The 23237-nt window shown below is 40.8% G+C and overlaps 4 protein-coding genes across 7 annotated transcripts; all 4 read right to left on the bottom strand.

Moving 5' to 3' along the window:
* Window positions 1–2: 2 nt before the first annotated feature.
* On the bottom strand, window positions 3–7008 carry dedd (death effector domain containing). Of its 2 annotated transcripts, none has more exons than XM_042099320.1 (5): window positions 6802–7008; window positions 4877–5604; window positions 4413–4523; window positions 3741–3878; window positions 3–3341 (listed from the first exon to the last, which is right to left on the bottom strand). In XM_042099320.1, exons 2-5 carry the CDS (start codon window positions 5466–5468, stop codon window positions 2911–2913), a joined length of 1272 nt encoding a protein of 423 aa, XP_041955254.1. In that variant the 5' UTR covers window positions 5469–5604; window positions 6802–7008; the 3' UTR covers window positions 3–2910. The 2 variants fall into 2 exon arrangements, with proteins under 2 accessions (XP_041955254.1, XP_041955255.1); XM_042099321.1 differs by having other exon boundaries at window positions 4419–4523; window positions 6802–7007.
* A 61-nt stretch (window positions 7009–7069) lies between these two features.
* On the bottom strand, window positions 7070–9137 carry LOC121714124 (phospholipase A and acyltransferase 2-like). Its single transcript, XM_042099323.1, has 4 exons — window positions 9058–9137; window positions 8510–8630; window positions 7614–7912; window positions 7070–7506 (listed from the first exon to the last, which is right to left on the bottom strand). Exons 1-4 carry the CDS (start codon window positions 9073–9075, stop codon window positions 7438–7440), a joined length of 507 nt encoding a protein of 168 aa, XP_041955257.1. The 5' UTR covers window positions 9076–9137; the 3' UTR covers window positions 7070–7437.
* A 602-nt stretch (window positions 9138–9739) lies between these two features.
* On the bottom strand, window positions 9740–14191 carry LOC121713606 (phospholipase A and acyltransferase 2-like). Of its 2 annotated transcripts, none has more exons than XM_042098300.1 (5): window positions 14074–14191; window positions 13273–13336; window positions 12871–12991; window positions 10409–10710; window positions 9740–10287 (listed from the first exon to the last, which is right to left on the bottom strand). In XM_042098300.1, the coding sequence occupies exons 2-5, from the start codon at window positions 13288–13290 to the stop codon at window positions 10219–10221; spliced, it is 510 nt and encodes a 169-aa protein (XP_041954234.1). In that variant the 5' UTR covers window positions 13291–13336; window positions 14074–14191; the 3' UTR covers window positions 9740–10218. The 2 variants fall into 2 exon arrangements, with proteins under 2 accessions (XP_041954234.1, XP_041954235.1); XM_042098301.1 differs by lacking the exon at window positions 14074–14191 and adding an exon at window positions 13840–13943.
* A 4144-nt stretch (window positions 14192–18335) lies between these two features.
* On the bottom strand, window positions 18336–22978 carry emilin3a (elastin microfibril interfacer 3a). Of its 2 annotated transcripts, XM_042097969.1 has the most exons (5): window positions 22627–22978; window positions 22145–22264; window positions 21506–21645; window positions 20906–21463; window positions 18336–20750 (listed from the first exon to the last, which is right to left on the bottom strand). In XM_042097969.1, the coding sequence occupies exons 1-5, from the start codon at window positions 22770–22772 to the stop codon at window positions 18772–18774; spliced, it is 2943 nt and encodes a 980-aa protein (XP_041953903.1). In that variant the 5' UTR covers window positions 22773–22978; the 3' UTR covers window positions 18336–18771. The 2 variants fall into 2 exon arrangements, with proteins under 2 accessions (XP_041953903.1, XP_041953902.1); XM_042097968.1 differs by having other exon boundaries at window positions 20906–21645.
* Between the last annotated feature and the right edge of the window lie 259 nt (window positions 22979–23237).

Raw genomic sequence — 23237 nt, 5'->3', positions numbered from 1 at the left:
TATTTTCTTAACTGCTTGTTTTATTGATTTGTACGGACATTGAATGCATCAGTCTACTATTATGTATGTAAATATTCACTGAACACAATCTCTTTCTTGGTCAACACAAATAAGAATATTCAAAAAGCAAAGTCATAATGCAACATAAGGCAAATGCTGCTCAACATCTCCTAGGTTTTCGGAATGACGTATATGACTATGCATTGATACTAAAGGTGAATATCTGCAACAGTAAAAAATAAAGTGCTCCCTTCTGATCTCTTCTAGTAAGTGGACAGTACACTTTTTCAACACGGCAGTCCAAATTTTCTCTTGGGAAAGAAAATAAAAATGTTAGAAACAACTAGAATCTTTAAACCTACAGAGAACACAGTTTGTTATGTTTCATGTTTTTTCTCTTTTCTTTTTTTCCTTTCTCTGTGGTGTTTGTGGGGGATCAACATCATATACATGCAAGTTATAAAGACACACTCGAACACAATCGATAGAACATATAACCTATATAATAGATACCAGATTGTAACATTTTGTTAATTCCATTAGGAAAACAGAGTCATTTTTTTCCTTTGTATGGTTAAGTTTTCAGTAATGCTAACACGTGGCCTTGTGTCAGCAAAAGCCACAAACCAAGAGACCATTGGACACCAGTTCCCAGTCTTTCTCTTCTTTCAGATTCAGTTTTTTTTTTTTTTTGACAAGTTAACGAGCAACTGTTGGGAAATCGAAAAGCAACTTGAAAAAGGCTGGGGAGAAAGACACCATCCATTAGTCCTAGTTTAGAGAACAGCTTTGGTATTTTAGGTGCAACAGCCCATCTTGTCTCCAAAATTTCAAAAAGATTCTTGCCATTTTGTTTTAGTAAGGGTAAACATAAGACACCGATGAATTTGTTTGTTAACAAGTCGATTCCACAAGTGAAAGACTAGGTACAATTATAAGGGGGGGGGGGGGGGGGGGGGGGTCAAAAAATTGTAAAAAACTAAACATGAGCTAAAATGAAACAGAAATCACCACACAAGTGATATGGTCACCTCCAAAGATAGCTATAAATTGGGGATTATCCAGATCATGAAGATTATTTGGGGGAGTGAACACAATTTGACCACATACAGGTGTACAGCATTTTCTCAAAGAGCACATGGGACTGCAAACAACCAACCCCCCCCCCCTCCCAAAAAACAACCTTTTCAGGTGCACACATCAGAACCAAGTGTAACGTCAGAAGAGGTGTAACACACATTTAAGTAGGTATGCGAGTATGTGGGTGGTGAGAAGTACAAATAAAAATCAGGGCAACGTCCTAAAGCACGCTAATCCAACCACTAAAACCAAATGCTCTCCATTACATACGGGCCCATTCAAGACAGCTGCCCAAGTAGCACCCCAGGGCAGTCTAAAGTCCCGCCAGTGACAAACGGCTAAAGTCATGACAACCATAACATTTACACTATTGTAGTATTATGCAGAATCTCTGATGGCCAGTTGTGGTGCCGTTTGATCGAAACGACGAGAGGTTTAAATGGCCAAATGACAACGCATCAATAGACAATGGTTCTGTTTAAGCCATATCCTGATTTACATGTTGAGATGTGAATAAACCATAAAAACGACTTATTTATTTAACAAATAGTCCTTTTTAAATGAATTCATCATTTATTTGTGTATAACTATGACTGTTTAGGAAAATGTGGTTTAGTGAGATTGACAAAGAAATTTCTTCTAGTGAAAATAAACTGGACATGACTCGAAGATGTTACTGTCCATTAAAAAAGGAGACAGAAAATAAAAGATTTACAACGAGGTTGGATTTGGTCCAAATAACAACTGTCCTTTAAAATTGACCTTCAATTTTATTCCCTACACTATAAATTGATTGTTTAAATAATATGGAATTGGTGCCATTTGCCTTTTCATTCATTATATAGCTAACATAATCTGCTTGCTGAGAGTGATTGTTCAAAATGGCCTTTGGGCAACTGGAAGGCTTTATTTTACAATATGTTCCATGACAAGTCAATTCTTTCTGCTATTAACTTAAGTACACATACACTACTCCCAAACTTAAAATCAAATAATGATCATTCAGTGCACTTAACTGGTTAACTACTAAACTGAACAGGGAATAATAGCCTCTGGCTCATGTGAAGGCATTAGTTATTCAACTTAGAAACACACTGCTCTGAACCTTGAACCTTCCAACATACCCTCGAAAGAACATGTCTTTCCATATTTTCCTTAAACAAAAACTATGACTGCTTGAAATTATAACTTGTTCTGGGTATTAACTGGAGTTTATACAAGTAATTACTTATGAGAATATAAACTTTAGATATAAACCCATTTGAAGATGGTAAAAACTTATTTCCGTATACAAAATCCAAAATACTGTGGCAAGCTCCCCTCTGGATCTAACAGTTAAACAGGAACATCTCCACCTCCAACAAAATCACTTCGGGAACAGTTGTAAAAGCAGACGACTGGGCAGTACACAATGAAAATGTGTAATAAGTATGTTTCATGATTTAGGTTACGAAAGAAAATCACGCTGAACTAGATAAAGAAAGCCCAAAACTAAATGTCTCCATGCTTCAAATGTCTCCATTGCCCTTCACTATCCCTCAAAATGACTTCTTCCATGGGTCTTTAAAAGGCTCATAGCTTAGTGGCACCTGGCACTCAACTTTGTACGACGCCTCCCAAAATACTTCAGTCATTGGTTGCACTGCGCTTCATACCACACATATACGTTTCCCTCAGTGTGCGAAAAAATTCTCAAACCCTCCCACTTCATCTTCTTCTCCTTCTTCTTCTATGAAGCCAACATCCACACTGCCCTTCACTCGAATCCCCCCACTTTCCATCTCTGCTCGTTCCTACCACCACAACAGAAACATTCTTGCAACACGGTGACTACGACGTCGTTTCTCTGCTCCCGCTGGATCCGGCTGCTGCCGCCACCGCCCCGCTACTGCCGCCGCCGGCCATGAGGTTCCGCAAAAGCTTGCGGCGTCCGGCCTGATAGTCCTCCTCATCCACGTTGACGAGGAGCTTGATAGCCTCGTGGCCCACAGCCTGCTTGAGCGAGTCCGTGATGAAGACGCCCTTGAGCGCCTCCAGCAAGGAGCCGTTGATGTAGTCCCGCCAGAAGGCGTCCAGGTAGGTCAGCTCGGAGAACTTGATGTCGCAGATGATGGAGCCGAGGTCGCGCGACTTGAGAATGGTGTTGGCCTGGTTGAAGCGCTCAAACTGCCGCTCCAGGGCCTCCTGCTTGTTGGAGAAGACGTTGCCCTGCAGGGCCGACTCGTGCTGGCAGTATTCGGCACGCACGCGGAGACGAATGTCTGGAGTATGCAAAAAGACACATGGAGGGGTGGACAAAATCATATTTACAATTGTTCATATAAATAACTCTTACAATACAGAGGCATAGAAATATTCAAGATTAAAAAAAGAATAATTATGTTGCAACAAGGCTTTGACTTATTGTTTTAATTAAAGTATTATTCACATTATTGTCTGCCTAATTTAAATGGTTTCATTCAGGAAACACTAATGTCACACAAAGTTTACAAAATATAACACAACTGTGACTTCCTAATAGGCTCCCAAATATTAAATCAAAAGTATTTGAGGAGAGGAGAATTGCCTCATACACCATAGAACAGTTAGCAAAACTCCAAAACTTCATTGTGCTTTACCACAATAACTTTGGTTACCCAACAGCTAGTCTGTGACCTCACCACATGTCTGCTTCTCCCTGCAGTCTGCACTGGAGTGGGCCCTCTTCCTCTTGCGGCTGGGGGCCGAGGGCCCTGGTTTGGCACGTGGGGGGCACACGCGGGGACCCGAGGGGGAGCAGCATATCAGAGGCTGGGGCCCTGAGGACGAACAACAACACCGTTACAGCAGGAAGCAGCATGTCAGTTTGGTTTAGAATGCATTTACTGTGCTTTTCTGTCAACCTCTCTGGATTGGATAGCATTTTTGAAGATGATTTGGTGATTGTATGTTTTGGGGCTTATTGGGAGAGGTCTTGTGCAATGAGCATAGCCAATGTGATGGAATAACACTACAGTGATTAGAGTTATGTAAACTCAGCAGTAAATAACACAATAAACACATTCTGATGAAAGTAAACAGTAAACAAGCACTACACTGCACTAAGCAGTAGTTCTGAAACAGTAGCTCCTCTCAAACACCAGTCAAAGTTTTGGACAAAGTCTAGTTCAACAATTATTGACATGTAAAGACTGGAAAACAAACAAACAAACAAAAAAAAAACAGGAAAGGCAGGTTACTGTATAAAACATTTACCAAATTCAATTTTACTGTGTCTGTTGCCGTTACCAGCAACAATACATTAGTTAGCATGCAAGCTTGGATGCAGTAGGAAAAGAGTATATATAGCCCACCCAGACCTGTCCTTCTGTGCGAGGGGCCTTCTCTGTTCTCCCCAGAGCCTCTGGGGGATACATAACGCACGGACGTCTCCTCCAAGTACTTATCCACTGGGTCTGGACACACTGAACACACACACAGTCTTATTACACTGAATCACATTAAGCATCGTAATCACTAGATGTATCTCAGATTTTTAAAAAAGATTTGTATAACTTTTTTGCTCACTTATAAATTGCATGTACAAGGCATTAGGGTTTACCTATGATAAGCAGTGACCATGTAAATTCTGATGGTTGGCTGGTTTAAGCTTGATATACTGACAGGCATCTTAAATGTCAGATCTAGACTTATCATAATGGTTTCACACAACTGTAAAATATTACCTGTAATTACAGAATACAACCATGGAAGCAACAGTGCATAAATGTATGTAAGCTTTGGAAGAGTAGCCTCTCCTAGCTGCGGTTGCCCTCACCTGTCTGTCTCTTTCTGAGCGTGACGTAGGGCAGCAGGTCGTGTCGGGTGATGATGCGGAGCAGCTGGAGCACATGTCTGAAGTTGGTCTCGTCACACCGGCCCTGCCTCTCCAGTGCCAGCAGGAAGTCCCTTCCATTGCGAATGCCACCGCGCTCGTATTCATCAATGACGTCCACAAACAGGAACGACAGCACGCGCACATCGCGGTTTGTGAGCTGCGCCCCGACAATGTCAAACATGCGATGCAGCGAGTACAGCCCGTAGGCATTGTCCACGGCCTCCTCTGGCCAGGGCTCGTAACGTCCAGACGTGGGTCTCCTCGACGAAGCTGAGGTGCTACAGGAGGCTGAGGCGGCCCTGTTCAGGGCCACCGTGCTTGGGGTGAGAGGTGAGGAAGACATACCCCCCATGGCTCCTCTATGTGCCGTGGATGCAGCTACACTGCTGTTACTACTGCTGCCGCTACCACTGCTGCTGTTGTGGGATGAGTCCAGCTGGTTGGGCTGTGTGTGAGGCCTACCTTGATGGGTGGAAGAGTTCTGTGGTACAAGCAAGGGAGGGCTGAAATTGTCATTCTGATGTGAAGTCATCACTCTGCGCCCAAAGGTGGTGGACAGGGAAGGGGGGATGGCAAAATCCCTGTCAACAATTTGAAGGTGAAGTCCAACCTGAGGTTCAAGTTACCTCTACTCTCCCAGCACTTGACCAGAACTCACCTCTGTTTTTCTATATATAAAAAAAAAAAACAGGTACATGTGGTTCTTGAAAATGTGAAAGAAGCTTACGTTCGCTTAATAAAACATCTAGGGCCATATAGAAATTATGTTACACATTAGTCGGTCTCTGGATAATAATGGTTGGCTTCCAGCAAACAACACCATAATATGAACACCATACGACATCGTTATAGTCATATGATGAATTGTCAAGTTCAATAGCAGATAATGCACCAATAAGAGCGCCTTGTTGACAAGAGGCTAAGTCAGATTTGACTGCTTTAAGTAATTCCAGAACGATAAATTAGCAATCAAGATGACTAGATGAAATGTATCCATCTAAAAGTAAACAGCATTGAGAGTACTGACATTAATTGCTTCTGTGAGGGAAGAGAACCCCTGACATTCCCAGAAAGGACATCTCTAACAACCAACAAACAGTTGAGTAATGCTCGTTGGATGTTGCTCCATCTTACGAACCACCAGACGCTAGCTTCCAACCAACCAGAACTAACAACTTTACTCTGTCTAGATAATTCAATGGATTATCTGGGGAGTCACATATGTATCTGCTAACGTTATCTTTGACTCAACGTTTCCTAACTCAAACACCTGGCGACACTAACGTTAATGTTAACTTAGCCTAATATCGCTAGCTAGCGAGTAGCGAGCAAACACAATGACACCATACTAAGATAGCTAATAAGAAGTGTGCAAAACATGACTTCATGGAACTTCGACAACCACTTCAACATTTCTCAACCAAATGACTAAGAAGAGGCAAGCAAAAGTTACTGTTAACACGCTGAGACTACACTGGCTACCGTTTGTTCACCTCACCTAGATGGCTAGGTAATGTTAGCTTTGGTATCAGCTTGCTCTAGTAATCATAACACAGCTGACGTTACACTTAGCTAGCATGTCTCCAAACAAAGGAGAGCTTCAATATTACAAACGTATTCATTCACCAACAGTAAAAATGCACATTAAGAGTGACAACAAAGTCTAGTGTATTACATATCAATAGTTGTAAATTTCACGAGGACTGCCTTCCAATGAGCTAGTTAGCATTTTGCTTGAAATATCGTTAGCCAGCTAGCAAGCTTGCCGAATCTATTAGCTAGCATTGTAAGACAGTGCTATCCTAGTTGGCTTGGTACATAATGACAACTGGATATCGTTAGCAACTGTGTGTCTGTTTTCTCACCCTTGTGATTTCATTTATCTTCTGTAGACTGCCAGTATATTGAAGCTTGAACTTATACGTTTGAAGAATTTGGTAACCACAGGCTTAAAACATTAGAAAGTTGGTATTTTTCTCTTGCTCCCAGAGGCTAACCAATAACATGCCCATTTTTGTTTCACAGCTAAAATGAAGGCACATCCGGGAGACGTAGATGCTCAGCACAGCATCCGGGCAATGATAAGAGTTTGGCTGTAAGCGGCTGTAGGCGATGATCAAGGCAAAGGGCAAATAAAGGGCCATCATCTTTAATGTGTAACCAGGATACAGTTTCAAATGAAATACAAGGTAATTGTTAGTCGTTATTTTAAGTAATTTAAATTATTTTCTATTGTCATAATGGTAAGTAGCCTAATGACGATTAAGGGTGCCTGAGTAAGTTTGCTGTTCTATTCTAACATTGATTGCAGGAGTTAATTTCTGTGTGGGCCTAGTGGGCCTAGTTTATATTTCACGTGAGAATATTGAAGCATACAATATCAGCATAATAGAAGAGACATTACAGGAAAGACAAATTATTTGTAAAACGACTACTACTGGAATAAAAGTAACCAATTCAATATAAAAATGCTCTATACGCTTGAATGATAAGAACACGAGTTAGGACACAAGTTTTTGGAAAGTTTCTGTTGCTTCTTCTTGTTCCTTGTTCTTGGTCTTGCCAGGGATCTGTGTATGTCAGAAAATTATGAACAAAATATAAGCTTTTAATATATTAGGGGTAACTCTATAAGATTGGTTAATCATACACTCACTTGAACTTAACTGTATATTACCTGATTGCACACAGCCTTTCCATATCGAATAAATGTGGCAAAGTGTTCACAGTTCAGTTTGAATAGATTGTAAGGTAACTCCTTTTCCAGAAGTAAATTTCTACGCAGTCTCATTATAGGCTCTTCTGATGGCTTAAAGGTATGGCGATTGTTGCTGATCAGGATATGAGCTCCATCTGGTACATTAATCTCTGCTAAGGGTTGTCGACGTATTTTTGTATCCCCAAGCAGCAAGTCTCCACACAAGGGGAACACTGTTTGCAGGCAACCACGGAATCTTTTCATCACATCTCCTTCATCTGGAAACATTGGAGAGAAAATCTGTGATTTTGCATTATACAGACAGAAGTAGCCCTGAACAATTTGTCAGGGCCCCGTCATACATTACTGCTACACAATCCATTTTATGCAAATGTGCAACATCAACCATATCAGTGCTTCCATGCTTGCCAAATGAGAAATTGTGGATACCTAAGAGTGGAAGAAATTTAGCTTAAAGATCTATAAATACTGAGAGTCTAAAATAAGGTTTTGTCTTTATCGTTAGTATTTTATTAATCTCTGCGCAGAGAGGTCTCATAAGCATCAGGCAATCAGGATACAGAGGCAAAGTCTGTGCACCAAAGAGACGATCAGTTATTTCTCACACACACATTTATACCTCACACGGTATAATTGTATCATTACACCTTCTCTGCACACACACGACTTGGTCAATTCAAAAGTGTAGGATTTTACAGAAACACAGTATCAAATCAAAGGTTAAAGTCCATCTTTGTCATTTTCCCCTCACAATCTAAAATTTCTTATTCTTCATGACACTAGTCACATTTCTCATTTGGTGGATCTAGATGTTTACAATTGCATATCATTTTTTAAAATGGTGAAAGTCTCACCTGCAACCGCAAAATGGATCACATGACCATCTCCATCATACACGCCCCAATGTGAAAATCCAACAGGGTAAGAGAACTCAATCAAATCACCAAATTGGGCGTTGGCAATAATGTCTTCAACCTGTAGGGGTAACCAGTAAACATGCCCTTTCCTTCAGTAACCAAGAAACATGCTCGGTGTGTTCAGGATCTAAAACAGGTTTGGCTGCATGGTTTCTGATTGAGTTCGCAAAAGGTGCAGAAAACCATTTAAGAAATGCTTTAAAGCTTTCAATTTATTAAGTAAAAAAGTGAGCACAACAAATGTAAAAACATCCATACACATTCATCATTTATATTTTCTGCATATTAATCAGCCAAAGAAAAATACATTTGTCATTGGATAGTAAGAAGTAGCTCTGCTGATACAAAAACCTTGCAAGAGAAGCTGAAGGCAGATGTATAGTTTTGAAACAAACATAGTGAAACATGAAAATCATTTTGTTTTATCTCAGCAGAGACTTTTGCCATTGTATGATGTCATCTATTACTGTTTAAGTTTAAGTTACCTGCTGTTGAAAGTCCATTGCGCTGCTTTCCCCGTAACGTGTTCAAACATTTGTCTATGCACTCATGGGATGGGCGTGGTCTAGGAGAGGAAATGTCAACCGTGGGCCTATTATGATGTGAGTTAGGTAACATACCTAATGCTCTGTCAACAATTAGATATTTCAACATGAGCAACCATTAACCATTCTGCACAATTAGTCAAAAGTTGTGGTACAGTATAGTCCACATTTACTGACCATTCAGGCTGTGAATCTGAATACCGACCTATAAGGCTTCAAAATAGTTTTAATTTAATATAGAAGTGCCAGAATAACCACATGAAATTGAGTGTGAAGTGTGGCAGTTGGTGGTATGACTTGTTACATTTATAGCATAGAAAAATTGAATGGTCAGCCTTTTGGTCACAAATTTCACAATTAAAGTTCTTTGAGAAGAAAATGTGAATAGAGTACAAGTTGCTAAAAAGAGAGATAGAGAGTCCGAAGTTAATTCATTTCACCAAGAAGAAAGGACCCACCCCCATATCTCACCATTTCCAAATCTTTTCAGATGCATTATTCCCCTACTGTATGTAAAATCTTAAAAGAATAGTGTCAGAATGAATAATAAATCATGGACCAGCAAGGAAACAGACAATACATAGTCAAGTCAAGTCAGATCAAGTTTATATAGCGCATTTCATACACAGAGGTCATTCAATGTGCTTTACATAAATCAATCAATAAATCTACTCTCGTCTCCCATGAGGTGTGTCCTGTGAGGTGTATGGGTGTGTGTTGAGCTGAACATGTTATAGTTAGTTAATTTAGCTGATAAGTTTGTCCAACGCAACTTAAAAAACATTATATAAAACAGAAATAACATTAAAAAAAGTTAATGAGCATAATGAAGTGACATGATATAATCAATAATGTATCATTTTATTATTTTTCTCAATTTTTTTTTTTTTTTAGGAATCTTTAAATGTGCTTGTAATTTGGACCACATCCACCAGAGGTCACTGTTACCCATAACTGTTCTATCTGTTATTTTTCCTTTAAAAGTTGTTAGAGGATTTACAGAGTAATAAATAGGTTGATGTGGGAAAATATGTACTGTATAACACATGTACATCTATAAAGCCTATTTACATCTTGTTTGCACTAACATGACTGCAACTGTCATGACATTAATCTCTGGAAGGTTTTCGTTGCCTCTTGACATTCCTTATTCTTGGTTCTACCAGGGATCTGTTAAGGTGGTAAAATATAAGAGAGAAATGGGATGACAAGTTATGTTGAAAACAATGCAATGGATATAAAAAACAGGAGATACTAAAATACTTTCATTTTGATGCATTTTGTGCATTACCTGGTTACAAATACTGACTCCATATCGTACAAATGTGGCAAAGTGTTCACAGTTCACAGAGAGCAATTTGTAGTGCAGGTCATGGCCCAGAAGAGCGGTTCGGCGCTGTCGGATGTCACATTCTGGAGATGGCCTGCGGGCATGGAGATTGTTGCTGATGGTGACATGGGCTCCTCTCGGTACATTGATGTCAGCTATGTGCTGCCGGCGTATTTTTGTTTCCCCCAGCAGTATATCTCCACTCAGAGGGACCAGCTTTTGCAGGACTAACTTTCGAAACTTTCTCGTCAACTTTCCTTCATCTGGGAATAACATATGTAGCAATTCATGAATGAATAAACTGCAGACTGTATATACAAAGGCAAATTAGGCACCACTGTCCCAAGTTTTGTTTTGTATTTTTTGTTTATTAATGTACATTCAAATACTAAGGTAATACATGAATTCAATGTAAATCAAAAGGACTATGGCTGCATCTATAAAGAGATAAAATGTCGTTTTAAATCCATACATAATATGAGCTTTATTTTAAGAGTGAAAAACTCTTTTGTCGGTACAAAAACATCTATATGAGAGATATCCTTATTCTGAGTCTCAATATGGATTTTCCAGAAGACGTTAAACCAGACATAGAATGGAAAACTGTTTTTACCTTGGATTTGTTGAATAAGGAGAGTTTGGTGCATGGCCACAAAGCTATACTTAAACTGGAAACATGGTTGTTTCCTTCTGTATATGCATAGCTTGAACTTGAAAAAGGCGAATCTGAACCAAGACAGACTGTAATGTAAATACAGACTGTGACGCACACCATCTCTCTCATCACGTTACCATTTTATGTTACCATTTTGAGTTAGAGATGCAGGTAGATGTTACTGAAGCTTATTGTGAACGGTCTTTGGCTGCAAGGCAGCCAATCAGCGTAGATCTCACTTCATTATTCACGTAGGTGCCACGTACAGTGCATACGGAAAGTATTCAGCGTTTCACTTTTTTCACATTTCATTATGTTTCAGACTCATCTTTGTTTTCTCATCAATCTACACCCAATACTCCACAAAAAAGCAAGTGTTTGGAGTGTTTTGTAAATGTATATAAAAAAATTGTTTTTTACATAAGTATTCAGACCCTTTGTTATGACACCATTGAGCTCTGGTGCATCCTACTTCTATAAATGGTCCTTGAGATGCTTCTACAACTTTGGAGTCCACCAAACGAAATGTGGAAAAAGTGAAGCGCTGTGAATACTTTACGTATGCACTGTATCTGCTTATTCCCCAACCTAATGATTGGATTGTAAAATACAATAGCAGAGTTGTATGAAGTATCAGAAACCCACACTTCAGTAGAAGTACATACATTTGATCAGAAAATGACTTAAGTAAAAGTAAAAGTAATTTATAAGCATACCACTTAAGTAAAAGTCTTAAAGTATCTATTATTTACAGTACTTAAGTATGACAAGTTTTTGCTGTTAGTGAATGTGTGTGTATGTTGTCTGTATGCTACTGTGACCTTGAATTTCTCCTAGGGATCAATAAAGTATCTATCTATCTATCTATCTATCTATCTATCTATCTATCTATCTATCTATCTATCTATCTATCTATCTAAGTAGCCCATTATAAAACATACTTAAAGTAGAAGTACAAAGTCCTAATACAAGCTTTCAAGGCCAATTGGGGTGACACTGACAACCCTCTCCTTTGCATTTTATTAAAAAAGAAAGCAGTCAGAACTTTGGATAAGCTATTAAGTTCATGCAGAACTTTAAAACGTGGTGCCTACACTCCATACACAATGTCTTCGAAGCCTGAACAAAGGCATGGTTGCCATTCATTTTTCACTGCAGCTTCCTTTTATAGGCCTATGATGAAGTTTATCCAACATGTTTAGAAAGGCAGCTACATTACACTCCTTAAACATGCTTTGAAAGGCATTTAATTGAATTGAATTCAGCTACTTACTACAGGCAGTACATAGGCCTTGGTGTGCTATGGCTTAATATTAGCTATATTTGCTAGGCCTTAACTCTGTCACTATGTCTTCATTCATTGCTGTGTCCCGTGGTGACATGAGGTCAGCAAACATGCTGAATGGGAACTGTGGCTTTTGTTTTCATTAGCACATTATCTTAGCCTATACTTCTACTTAATGCTGCTAATGAAAATGTAGTGGAGTAAAAGTATACATTCAATTTTAAAAATGTAGTAAAGTAAAAGTAGGAAGAAAAATAAAAACTCAAGTAAAGTACTGATACTGTACTCCCCATTCATACTTAAGTACTGTACTTAAGTATTTCTAATTAGTTACTTTTCATCTCATCAGCATGTTTTTGACAGACCAAAGTTGCATAACTTCTATGTTAACATCAGAGAACAAGATAACATAGGCTACTCCGTTCCTCCATTCTATGTCATCTTTAAGGTTTAAGAGGTCAAGTTCTGTCTCAATAGTCTTACCTGCAACGGCAAAATGGATGACATAGCCTTCTCCATCATAAACACCCCAGTGAGAAAATCCAACAGGATAAGAGAACTCAATCAAATCACCAAACCGGGCATTGTCCTCAATGTATTGAATCTGTGTTAATACAAAATATAGTTTGCTCTGAGAATTCATCTCACGGTGACCATACTCTATCTAATGCATGCTTGACCACTTCACTGACAATGCTTTTTATAAGTTTGACAAGTTTACAAAACAATGATTTTTTATATTTTCTACTATTAGTGTGGCACTTTGATGGCAAGGCGATTCACAATGCAAGTGGACAAGGAATGAAAGTGAAAAGAGAAAATATAAAATAAACAATAAAAAGCTGCATTGTAAATTAAAGTATATGTGAAAAGCTTGTAGCCTACCTGCTGGTAATATTCCATTGCACTTTTTACCCCTAGACGTGAGTAGCTGTCTCTCCACTTGCGTCTGGAAGAATGACACATTTAGGTCTATTATTATAAATCTTTAACTGAGCAACATTTCATGTTTGACCTTCACAAGAACTTCAATTGAATATCAGCTTTTCAGCCAAAATTGAATATAATATTATGAATTTAAGCATTCATTGTCACTCACACAAATTTAATGAATGAAGTAATGAATAAAATAAAAAAAACAAGTATAGACCCAGAAACACGCTTGATTGACCTCCATCACCTCAGTTTTTTCACTGATATGAGTAATTTCAGATAAACATAGGAGATATTTCTAGTGCTATTGGTAAGGGGACTCCCACAGCGGCCAATCAACAACTAAGCTTACCATCAAAAACAAAATCACCACTAAAGCAATCTTTGTAAGCAAAAGAACATCACCAACAGAACAGCCTTCAAGATCATTTCACTGATATTATCAAGCAAGCATGAGATAAAAAAATATATATATTAAAAAGATTATTGTGTATGAAACTTCTCATGGTAAATACCAACCTGTGTCATAAAGAGTTGCAAAATCAAATTTCGACTGTACGTGTCAAAGTAATGAGGATAATCTGATACTCCCAACAAAGACCAGTGACCAGATCATACAATAGAAAACCAACACAATGACAAGTTGTAAAATCTAGGTATTGTGACCAACACAGTACATAGAGATCACCCTTTCACCTCCATTCCGTTTTGAGAGAGATCAGTTGTGTAAAAGAGAGATATATTTTCACTTACGTCACTTGTCTTTTGTGAATTGCCCTCAGTGGTGTGGTTCAGAATAATTGTCCAAACAAAATGTGTTTTCAAGTTAGTCCTATGGTACTGTAGCTGTATGTAGGTCTGTTCCCGGTATGTGGTTGTCTGTCAATTTTTAACCACTTTTATTACCCCTCTATGACCAGGTATTTCCACTTGTTTATTTTACTGGCAAATTTTACTGCTAATTGTTTTTCAGACTTACAGGTGAGACATTGTGTAATTAATACACAATTAGCCAAAATTATAATATGAATCAAACAAATAGAAAATAAATTTAAAGTAGGCTAAAGATAATTACATATCACAGATAATGAATTGTATAATTTGCAGATTATTCTATAGGCACAGATGTTGACATAATTCAACAGACTTTTCAGCTTATAAGACACAATATCAAGGTTACAGGTATACAAAGAAATAACTCATAGAGGTGTTTCCAAAGTTATGGTGAGAGGTAACTCATAAAGGTTTGCATAAGGGCCCGAGATGACTGGGAGCCCATTGCCACAGGCCCCCCATCTAGCATCTAGTCAGACGTATTTGTTTCGCAACGTGCGTGTAAAATCATTGAGAGGTGTGTACAAACAGGCCGCAATGATGTAAAAGTGCAAACTGCCTGTCGCGGGGAGCTGAAAAGGGCTAATTGCGTTATTCGTGTCATGCATAATGCATTCATGGGAGGATCCAGGGGAAAGTGGGAGTCAGAGCCCGTTTACAGAGAGCCGGATCACTCCCTATTAACTCCATTGTACCTGCAATCTGTTGCAGTTCCGCTAGGGGCGATCACGAATAAGTGCAAAAACAATGGGGGTCTATGGAGCTAGACGGCTAAATTTGTCTCTTTCACCTGGTTGTCGTTGAGAAATTGAAGATTTGATTGTGGTTTCTGCAAGCTCACTATGGATTATAGGTCAAAAGTTGAATGAACGAGTACTTACGTCCTTTCGATTTCTTACAGGTTGGGTCGTTGTTGCCCACAACACACTAGCTTTCTGCTAATGAATGACGTCAAAAGACTTTATAGAACAAATACGTGACTCAAAAAATATAATACTCAGCGGTGTGTATTTTCTCTGTCCCCTCTTTCGCGTGCAACATTCAAATTTCTGGGCAAAAAATTATATCCCGAGAAAAGTGGATTTGAGGGGTACAGCTCCATAGACCTCCATTAATTCTGCACTTATTCGTGAGCGCCCCCATGTGGAACCAGAAAAGGAACTGCAACCAGTTCAGAAACCGGAAGTTTCCCGACAGTGGCGGTTCTCCCCCTTATTAGACATTCTCTGTAGGAGTTTAGCGTAAAAAGATGGGAGGGGAAGCGTAAAGAGCGCCTAATTATGTATTCGGTATGTACAAAGACTGCTCCTGAAAGCGCACGTCTATTCTGCGCCTAAATACTTCCGCCTTGTAAAAGCAGGTGTTAATCCAAATTGCAGTCCAATGCGTCAATAAGAGAACCTTTCAAAGACAACAGAATCGCTATTTAGAGCACAATGTAGTACAAGTATTTGTACTATCAAAAGCAACCCTAACTTTCTTTGGCCTTTCGAATGTCTTACTTTCACTTTCACATCATTCACTTAAACTTTCCTACTTGCTAGATTTGACCAATTTTCCATAGCCTATGTGCACAAGTAGTTTGAGTAAAACTACTGATCTTCATTATCTCCCTGCTTGTAGACATCTTATCATGTATGGTATTATTTCATGATCGCTAAACGTTTGATTCTTTTTAATGATGTCATCAGTTAACTTCATTCAACTGCGCTTGTATGTGTGTAGGCTCTGCCGTTCAGTTGTGGACGTTCGTAAATTGCGTTTTTTGGGCGGAGAAAGGCAGAAAGGCCAGTTTACACTAGTTTGATAAATACGACGGAAACTTGGGTCTGACAGCTTTCCCAATCTGCGCTTTGTCCATGACGCTGATAACGCTATGTTCGCAAATGTACGTACATCTGGCCCTCTGTGTTCACTGTGTGCTGAGTGTGTTTCACTAATTCATGGATTGGGATAAATGCAGAGACCAAATTTCCCTCACGGGATCAAAAGAGTATATTATACTATACTTATACTTAATGTGACTGTAACTTACTCAGTAGTGGTTGCACACATAACTACATCATGCATAATCATGTACTTGATTGGTGTGTTGCTGTTGACATGTTTTGTTCACTTTATAAAGCATTAGTATAATAATTATGTGTGTATTGTATATATTTCATGAACCCGTAGCTTCAAATTCTGGTTGAAAATGGTACCACGGTTCAATTGGCATGCAGGCCCCATAGTTAAAATGAGTATGCTTGCAATCCACAAATCCATCACAAACCTTAAGAGATCACCAGGGAGATGCTGTTAAATGCTGTAGAGGATATAGATGCTGTAGATAATATTTATATGAATCAAAAGCATAGCGGATATGTGCAAGTAAAGAATATAACATTAAGAGGAATTATTCGCCAATGGGGTTCTTATCATCTCAAAATGCTCAGTATGCGTATCCTTTTTGGACAGCTAGTAATGCATCTTAGCATGCACCAATGACATGACAGTGTTGCATTCCTTCCTCGAACTGTATGACCCACCAGCTAGCCCAGGAATTACTGCCACTGCACTTCAATCACTGCACTGTAGGGGAGACCGGGTATGGTTGTAACACATTTTTCTTCAGCACCTAAAACTACCATTTCTTTTAAAGCTACAGTTCTGGAACTTTTTGGCAAAGTAACCACATTTGTCTACTACAAGTGACAACCATTTAAATCTCTTCAACTATATTACAGAATTTGTGAGATTATGACAAATACAGTGTGTACCTTTGTTACAACCTACCCCACTACTGGGGTAGATTGTAACACCTATTGGGGTAGATTGTAACAGGTACAAAAAAATGCAGAAAAACAATGGAATTCCATTTGATATACTGATTTATTGCATAAACAGGGTACACAAGGTGTGAAAATAGATTCACCAACATATTTTATACCATACAATCCGTTCTTCACATAGAGAATGAAGATCATATAAACGTTTTAAACTAAATATAAAAACCACAGCGTTTATACTTTTGTGTGTGTATGTATTTGTGTCTCTCATGGAAAGAGAGAGAGGGCTGAACAGTCACACACACAAAGATGAAATTAAACAGACATTAAATGGGTCTACTAGCCCCATTCCACAGGTTGTAACATATTCAAAAATTGTGTTACAACCTACCCCACCACTATCATCCATTGTTTAGCTAGCTGTATTAGCATGGTGCTTTGACATTAGCAAGAGAGAGCTACACCATTCTTTACTAGAGAAACTATAGTTTGACCTGATGTAACTCATACAACTGTATCTACAATGGTAAAAGCACTAGAAAAAATAATAAAAAAAAAAAAAAAGTTACTTTCTTACCTCAGATGTTGAATTTTTCTCCTTACTCCGGGATAAATGGCACTAACAACTTGAAAATGTCCATGTGTGATCGTTAAGGAAGTCTGAGCAGTCAGAAACTGTCACATGGCTCATATCTTATCCCTGATTGGTGGAATTGGTGATGTTACAACTCTCCCCATGTTACAACCATACCCGGTCTCCCCCCTGTACCAACACTGTGGTCTTTGGTCCTTTGCCTCGCACCAAATGTTTTAAAGGGACACCAGGCAAGCCTGATGCTTTTTCTCTACGAAACTCCCCCTCGCTCGCGTCTGAAGCTCTTTTCCTTTTCTTTGCGTCTTCCGTCAAGGGTTTTCGCTGCTTCTTCGCCGGCTCTGCCATTATACACACGTTTGCAACAATCTCTAGCGTTTAGTTAGCCTGCCTCTGTGCTGTAAACTGATCCTGCTTCGGTCGGCGGGTAGGATACACCAAACTTGCAAGTGGGATATTCTTCCTACAGGCAGTAGGGGCGGGCGAGAGAGCCTTCATTCGCCCCGTAATGAATCATTTAACCATATACCGACTTACGAAGATGATTAATTAACACGAAAACGTTACCTGGTGTCCCTTTAACTTTGTCAGACACACTGGCTAGCTAAAATTGGTTAACTATTGGTAGGTTCAAGCACTACCTAAATAATTTGCATGTATGCGTAAAGGTCTTTGATTCTAATCTGAAATGTTGACACATTGTCTTTGTGAGTTATTTCCGAGCTTTCCCAACATCTTATCTCATCAGACTGCCTCTGTTGTGATGTTTAATGTTTAATGGTCTATCTCCTACCTTCGTAATTAAGCACAATTATAAATTGTCAGTTCATTTTGTGGTTTTATTATAAACATGTAATTACAAAGTAAACACAATATTGAAACAACAGCAAAAAAGACATTAAATGACATGCATAATAGCACAATACACACATGTTCCCCAACACCAATGTCATAATTATGATCAGTAAAAATCAGTATAAAAATTGAACAAAATAAAACAACAATCAACAATAGGAGTTCAGAAAGAATGAGACAGAGTTTTTAGGCTTAAGCTCTATACAGACACATGACATCACATTTCTGACCCATCCCTACCCCATACAACCATTCCCATATCAGTCTCTCATTGACATACTCAAGTTTGTCTATGCTGGTGTTGGATTCACTGGTTTTGAAACCCATCATTTCATTCTATTCTTATTCTGTGCAGTTACTGTGGCTTACTAGTAAGACTTTTCTGAAACCGGTGCCTTATATCTAATGTAGTTTTTTGGGGTGAATCGGCGCTGCAAACTGGTCTCCTCTTGGCTCAGCTGGTACCTCTATATGCTCCTCAGATGTCTTGTGGGTTGGCTCTATGTGAAGGACACTCAGTGCCTGAGCCAGCCCAGTATTTCCTGTGCAGTTTTTCAGTCCCTCTTTCAGCTCTGACAGCTGCAGCGAGTGACTGGTCAGAGTGCTGTTGAACTGGGCCAGGTACCCATCCGAGTGTCCCTCAAGCTCTCCGCGGATTCTCTCCAGGTCGTCTGCAAGGTGTGTCAAGCCGCCGCACTGGCCCTCTACGCGAGCCACCCTGCCACCCACCTCACTCACCTCCTTCTGGACGCCCAGAGCGGCCGAGCGGCAACCCTGGAGCTCACCGGCCAGCCGGCGCCTCAGCTCCTGTAGTTCGCCCTTCAGACGGGCAAGCCTCTTCTCTCCACTGCTCAGCATCGAGGCCTGCTTACCCACCAGTTGCACCACACCCTTCACCTGCTGGGCCAGTCGCTCCTCACGACCCTGCCAAGTGGTGTTCGCCCGGCTGACCTCCTGCACCACTGCACCTAGGGAGTCCCTCAAGCCGAGCAGGGTGTGGTTCACTGAACGCACACTCACCTTGAGCAGCGTTACCTCCCCGTGAAGGCCTTCAGCCTGTGCCTCCTCTCTCTCGGTTATTTTGTGAAGGAGAAGTGCCAGGGTTGCATTGAGACGGTTTAGCCTTTCAGCCTGCAGGTCCAGCATCTTTGTGTGGTTGTCCGCTTGACTGCTGTCCTCTTTAGTAACCTGTATATTAGTGGTTCCCTCGAGTGCAGGCACCGGGGCACAGTTTGAAGAGCACAGGAGCTCCAAATTGGACAGCTGCCTCTGCACCCGGTCTACGTCTATTGCTACCCTTTTTCGAAGCGACTCGACCTCAGTCTCCAGGGTCGGCACCCCCTGTCCTTCCAGAAGAGCAGGAGCCGTTGCATTACCCAGCTCCTCCACTGCTGCAAAGAGACGCTCCTCCAAGGCCTTGAGCTTCTCCTCTAGTCTGGAGTCTAAGCTCCTCTGAGGCTCTCCTCTTGGTCCTGCTCCTCGCAGCAGGTCCAGAGTGATGTTTAGTTTCGCTTCTACGTAACCCAGACGACCTTCCAACATGCCTTCCACATGGTCCTTGTGCCCTCCCAGCTCAGCCTTGAGATGTTTCTGTGACTGGTTCAGCCCATCCATTGACTGCTCCAGGAGAACCACCCTCTCAGTTAAGCCGGAGACCCCATGGCAGCAGCCATCCTCTGGAGAGAGAGACTGGATCTGGGCCTGGAGGTCTGCCAGTTGCTTCCTCAGGTCAGCCATGCTTCCGCCCAGATTGTCCTCCATCTGACTCTGCCCATCCATCTGGTCCTTCTGGCACTGTCGCCGGACCTCCCCGGCTCTCTCCTCGCACCGATACTCTGCAATCTCCACACGCCTTTCAAAGCCACCCAGGATGGCTGTGCGGGCACCGCTCAGCTTGGTGTCCACTATCTTCTCCATGGCTCTTTGAGCGTCTGGCGCAAGAGGGCTCCCTGTGAGGGAGTTCGTTGAGTTGGTCAGCATCTTCAGGGCGACATCGTGCCCCAGCACAGTCCCCCGGAGCTCATCTAGCTCGTTTGCCTTGGCTTGGAGCTCGCTGCGGAGATCGGCTACCTTACTAACCAGCTCGCTCAGACCTGGAAACTGCACACCATCCAGGCCCACAACCTCAGGGGCCACCCCAGGAAGGTCTCCAAATCCCACCGTGGAGGCGCTAGAGGCCCCGGCTGTGTGTGGCCCTGCGGCCGGAGCTGCAGAGAGGAGGGCAGAGAGCATCCTGTTTGCGTCTTCACGCAGCGATGCGCGGAGGCTGTCCTCCAGACCAGTCACTGTGCCTCGTAGCGTCTCCAAGCCACGAGACAGACGTTGCACGTCATCTTCCATCCTGTCAAGTCTCTCGACATTCACACCATCAAGGTCCTGATCTGTCAGTGAACAGACACAAATAAGCATGATAAATTACTATTGACTACTTGGAATAGAACAGAATACTAGGTCTCTTACAATTTAACTATTAGGTATAGTTTACCAATAGGTTACAATAGGTCTTAAATACCGACTGAAGAGTATTCATTCTTACCATAGTTTGGATGAATGTCTGCAGAAGGTGCTTGCTCTTCAGGAATCAGCTCTGCCTCAACATTCACTCTAATGGGATGAGGTTCAGGGTCAGCATCATGGTCTGGATTTGGATTGAGATGGTCCGTAGATGGATCATGATGGTCCAATGAAGGATCATGGTGATCCAGTGAGGGCTCATGGTGATCCAGCATTGGGTCTTGATGATCCAGAGTGGGATCATGGTGTTCTGGTGACGAATCGTGATGGTCTGGGATGCCATCAGGATGACCATTTAAGGGATCTTGAGGATTTGAGATGGACGAGTAGGAAGGATTTGGGTAAGAACCGCCATTTTGACCAAAATTATTATTAGGTCTAGTGTTCATTGGGTTCTGCCCCCAGTGACCTCCTTTGAATGGGGGCATTGGTCCTTTGAAAGGAGGCATTGGTCCCTTAAAGGAAGGCATCGGTCCCTTAAATGGTGGCATTGGGCCTTTGAATGGAGGCATGGGTCCCTTTTGCATTGGCATAGGGCCTTTGTACATTAGCATAGGGCCTTTATGCATAGGCATAGGGCCTTTATGCATAGGCATAGGGCCTTTATGCATAGGCATAGGACCTTTATGCATAGGCATAGGACCTTTATGCATGGGTCCAATTTTACACCCAAAACCAGAAAATCCTGGACAACAGCGCCATTCCAGCTCTGTCACTGTCTTGTAGGCAACCTTGTACAAGGGTTTATGGAACAAGCGATACCTATAGGAGAAAACAGAATAGAGATCCGTAATGTTACAGTTTGTGAACATCTTTTCCGTGTTTTGTTTAAAAGCACATTTTGTGGATATCCAAAACAAAAAGAACTCCAAGGCACTCTCTTTTTAAATAGTTAAAAAGCCTTTATTTCCATGACTTGGACATTTTAATGTTTAATGTTAAAAACTCGCCATCAAGCCTTCATCTAGGAGTGAAACCAACACATTTTGTGGATTTTAGATCACTTTTGTCCATACAGTATCCTACATTTGCACATTGTTATCTTTAAAAGGTTTGGCTATGGGCTAATCCCAATGCTGCATGGGCCTTAATAGTCTTGTCTCAGACCTTGAGTTGAGAAAGAGCCCTCTATGTTTATATTGTTATGATTGAAATATTCTAGATTGAAATGTACTAAAAATGTTCACCATAGTCATTCTCATATGATTAAAAGTCAGCGTTGATTATTGTAACTTAATTGTAACCAGCACGTTCAACTCACATCAGTGTAGGACACTTTTGACCCCAGGAACATTTGTTGTATTCTGCCTTGACGTAGGGTGCTACTCCATCCTGTACGGTGAATGAGACACTCTTCTCCACAACATAAGCACAGTGGTTTCTGTGAAATCAACAAAAGGAGATAAAATGTCACTGAATGATAACATATCAATTGAATAAATATTAATGGATCAGGACTTCCATTACAACAATAGAAAGTATGACATAAATCCAAAAAATGCATTTTAAATGATGACTTGGATCACACTAAACAGTATTCTCCTGAATGTAGTTATTTTTGCGTTGAAAAACAAATTTGTTCCCCCCATGAATGATTCATTATAGATGAGGTCAGCTTTGATTTGATCAGTGGTGACACTTCTAAGTTTTGAGTTACAGTGGTACAGTGCATGTATTTCTCATATACACATATTTATCTTAGCTCAGTTAGAATAATAATCCATTATGGATTGAAGTACTCACTTGTGTCGACCCATGGGTTTTGCAGCATGATGCTGGGGATTTGGTTGAGACTTGAAAAGATTGTAGTGGTATGTCCCCAAAGCACCGGACAGGGACAGTAGAGAGCTCAAGGTGAGGAAAAGTGTATGGTGGGCTGTCAAAAACATCTTCTAAAGCCTCCTGTTTCCCATACAGTAGAGATTTGAAAAACAGACCAAAAAGGGAGTCCAGGTCCTTTGTTCAGCTATTTTAGGTCCAAGAGCATACCACCAAAAGTCCCTCTGTGTGGTTTAGATCCTGCTGAAGCTCTGAGCTCTGTCGGTTCAGGGCACTGGTTAGCAAGTGCTCCACTGCTGTACATGAACTCTGGTTGGTGTGGGTCTGATGTTTATGTGGTCAGCTTGGGTGATTGACAGCCAGCTTCTGCTCTCTCATAGGGCAGTGTTGCTGTGGTTATTGGTGTAGCCCCACCCACACTGCCAGTTAGAGGTGGCACAAGTGTGACTTTGGAGGGTGTATGTTTGTATGTATGTGAGTGTGGTGTGTGTAAGTGTTGTTGTGTGACTGTGTGTGTGTGTGTGTGGTGGGAAGGGGGCGGTTCTTTGTATATGTCCAATTTTGGTGCTGTCCTG

Source organism: Alosa sapidissima, chromosome 7 (genome assembly GCF_018492685.1).
Source record: "Alosa sapidissima isolate fAloSap1 chromosome 7, fAloSap1.pri, whole genome shotgun sequence".
In the NCBI taxonomy this organism is placed as follows: domain Eukaryota; kingdom Metazoa; phylum Chordata; class Actinopteri; order Clupeiformes; family Clupeidae; genus Alosa; species Alosa sapidissima.
Note: the sequence above shows the minus strand (reverse complement) of the source record. Positions and strands in the feature narration are given on the sequence as shown.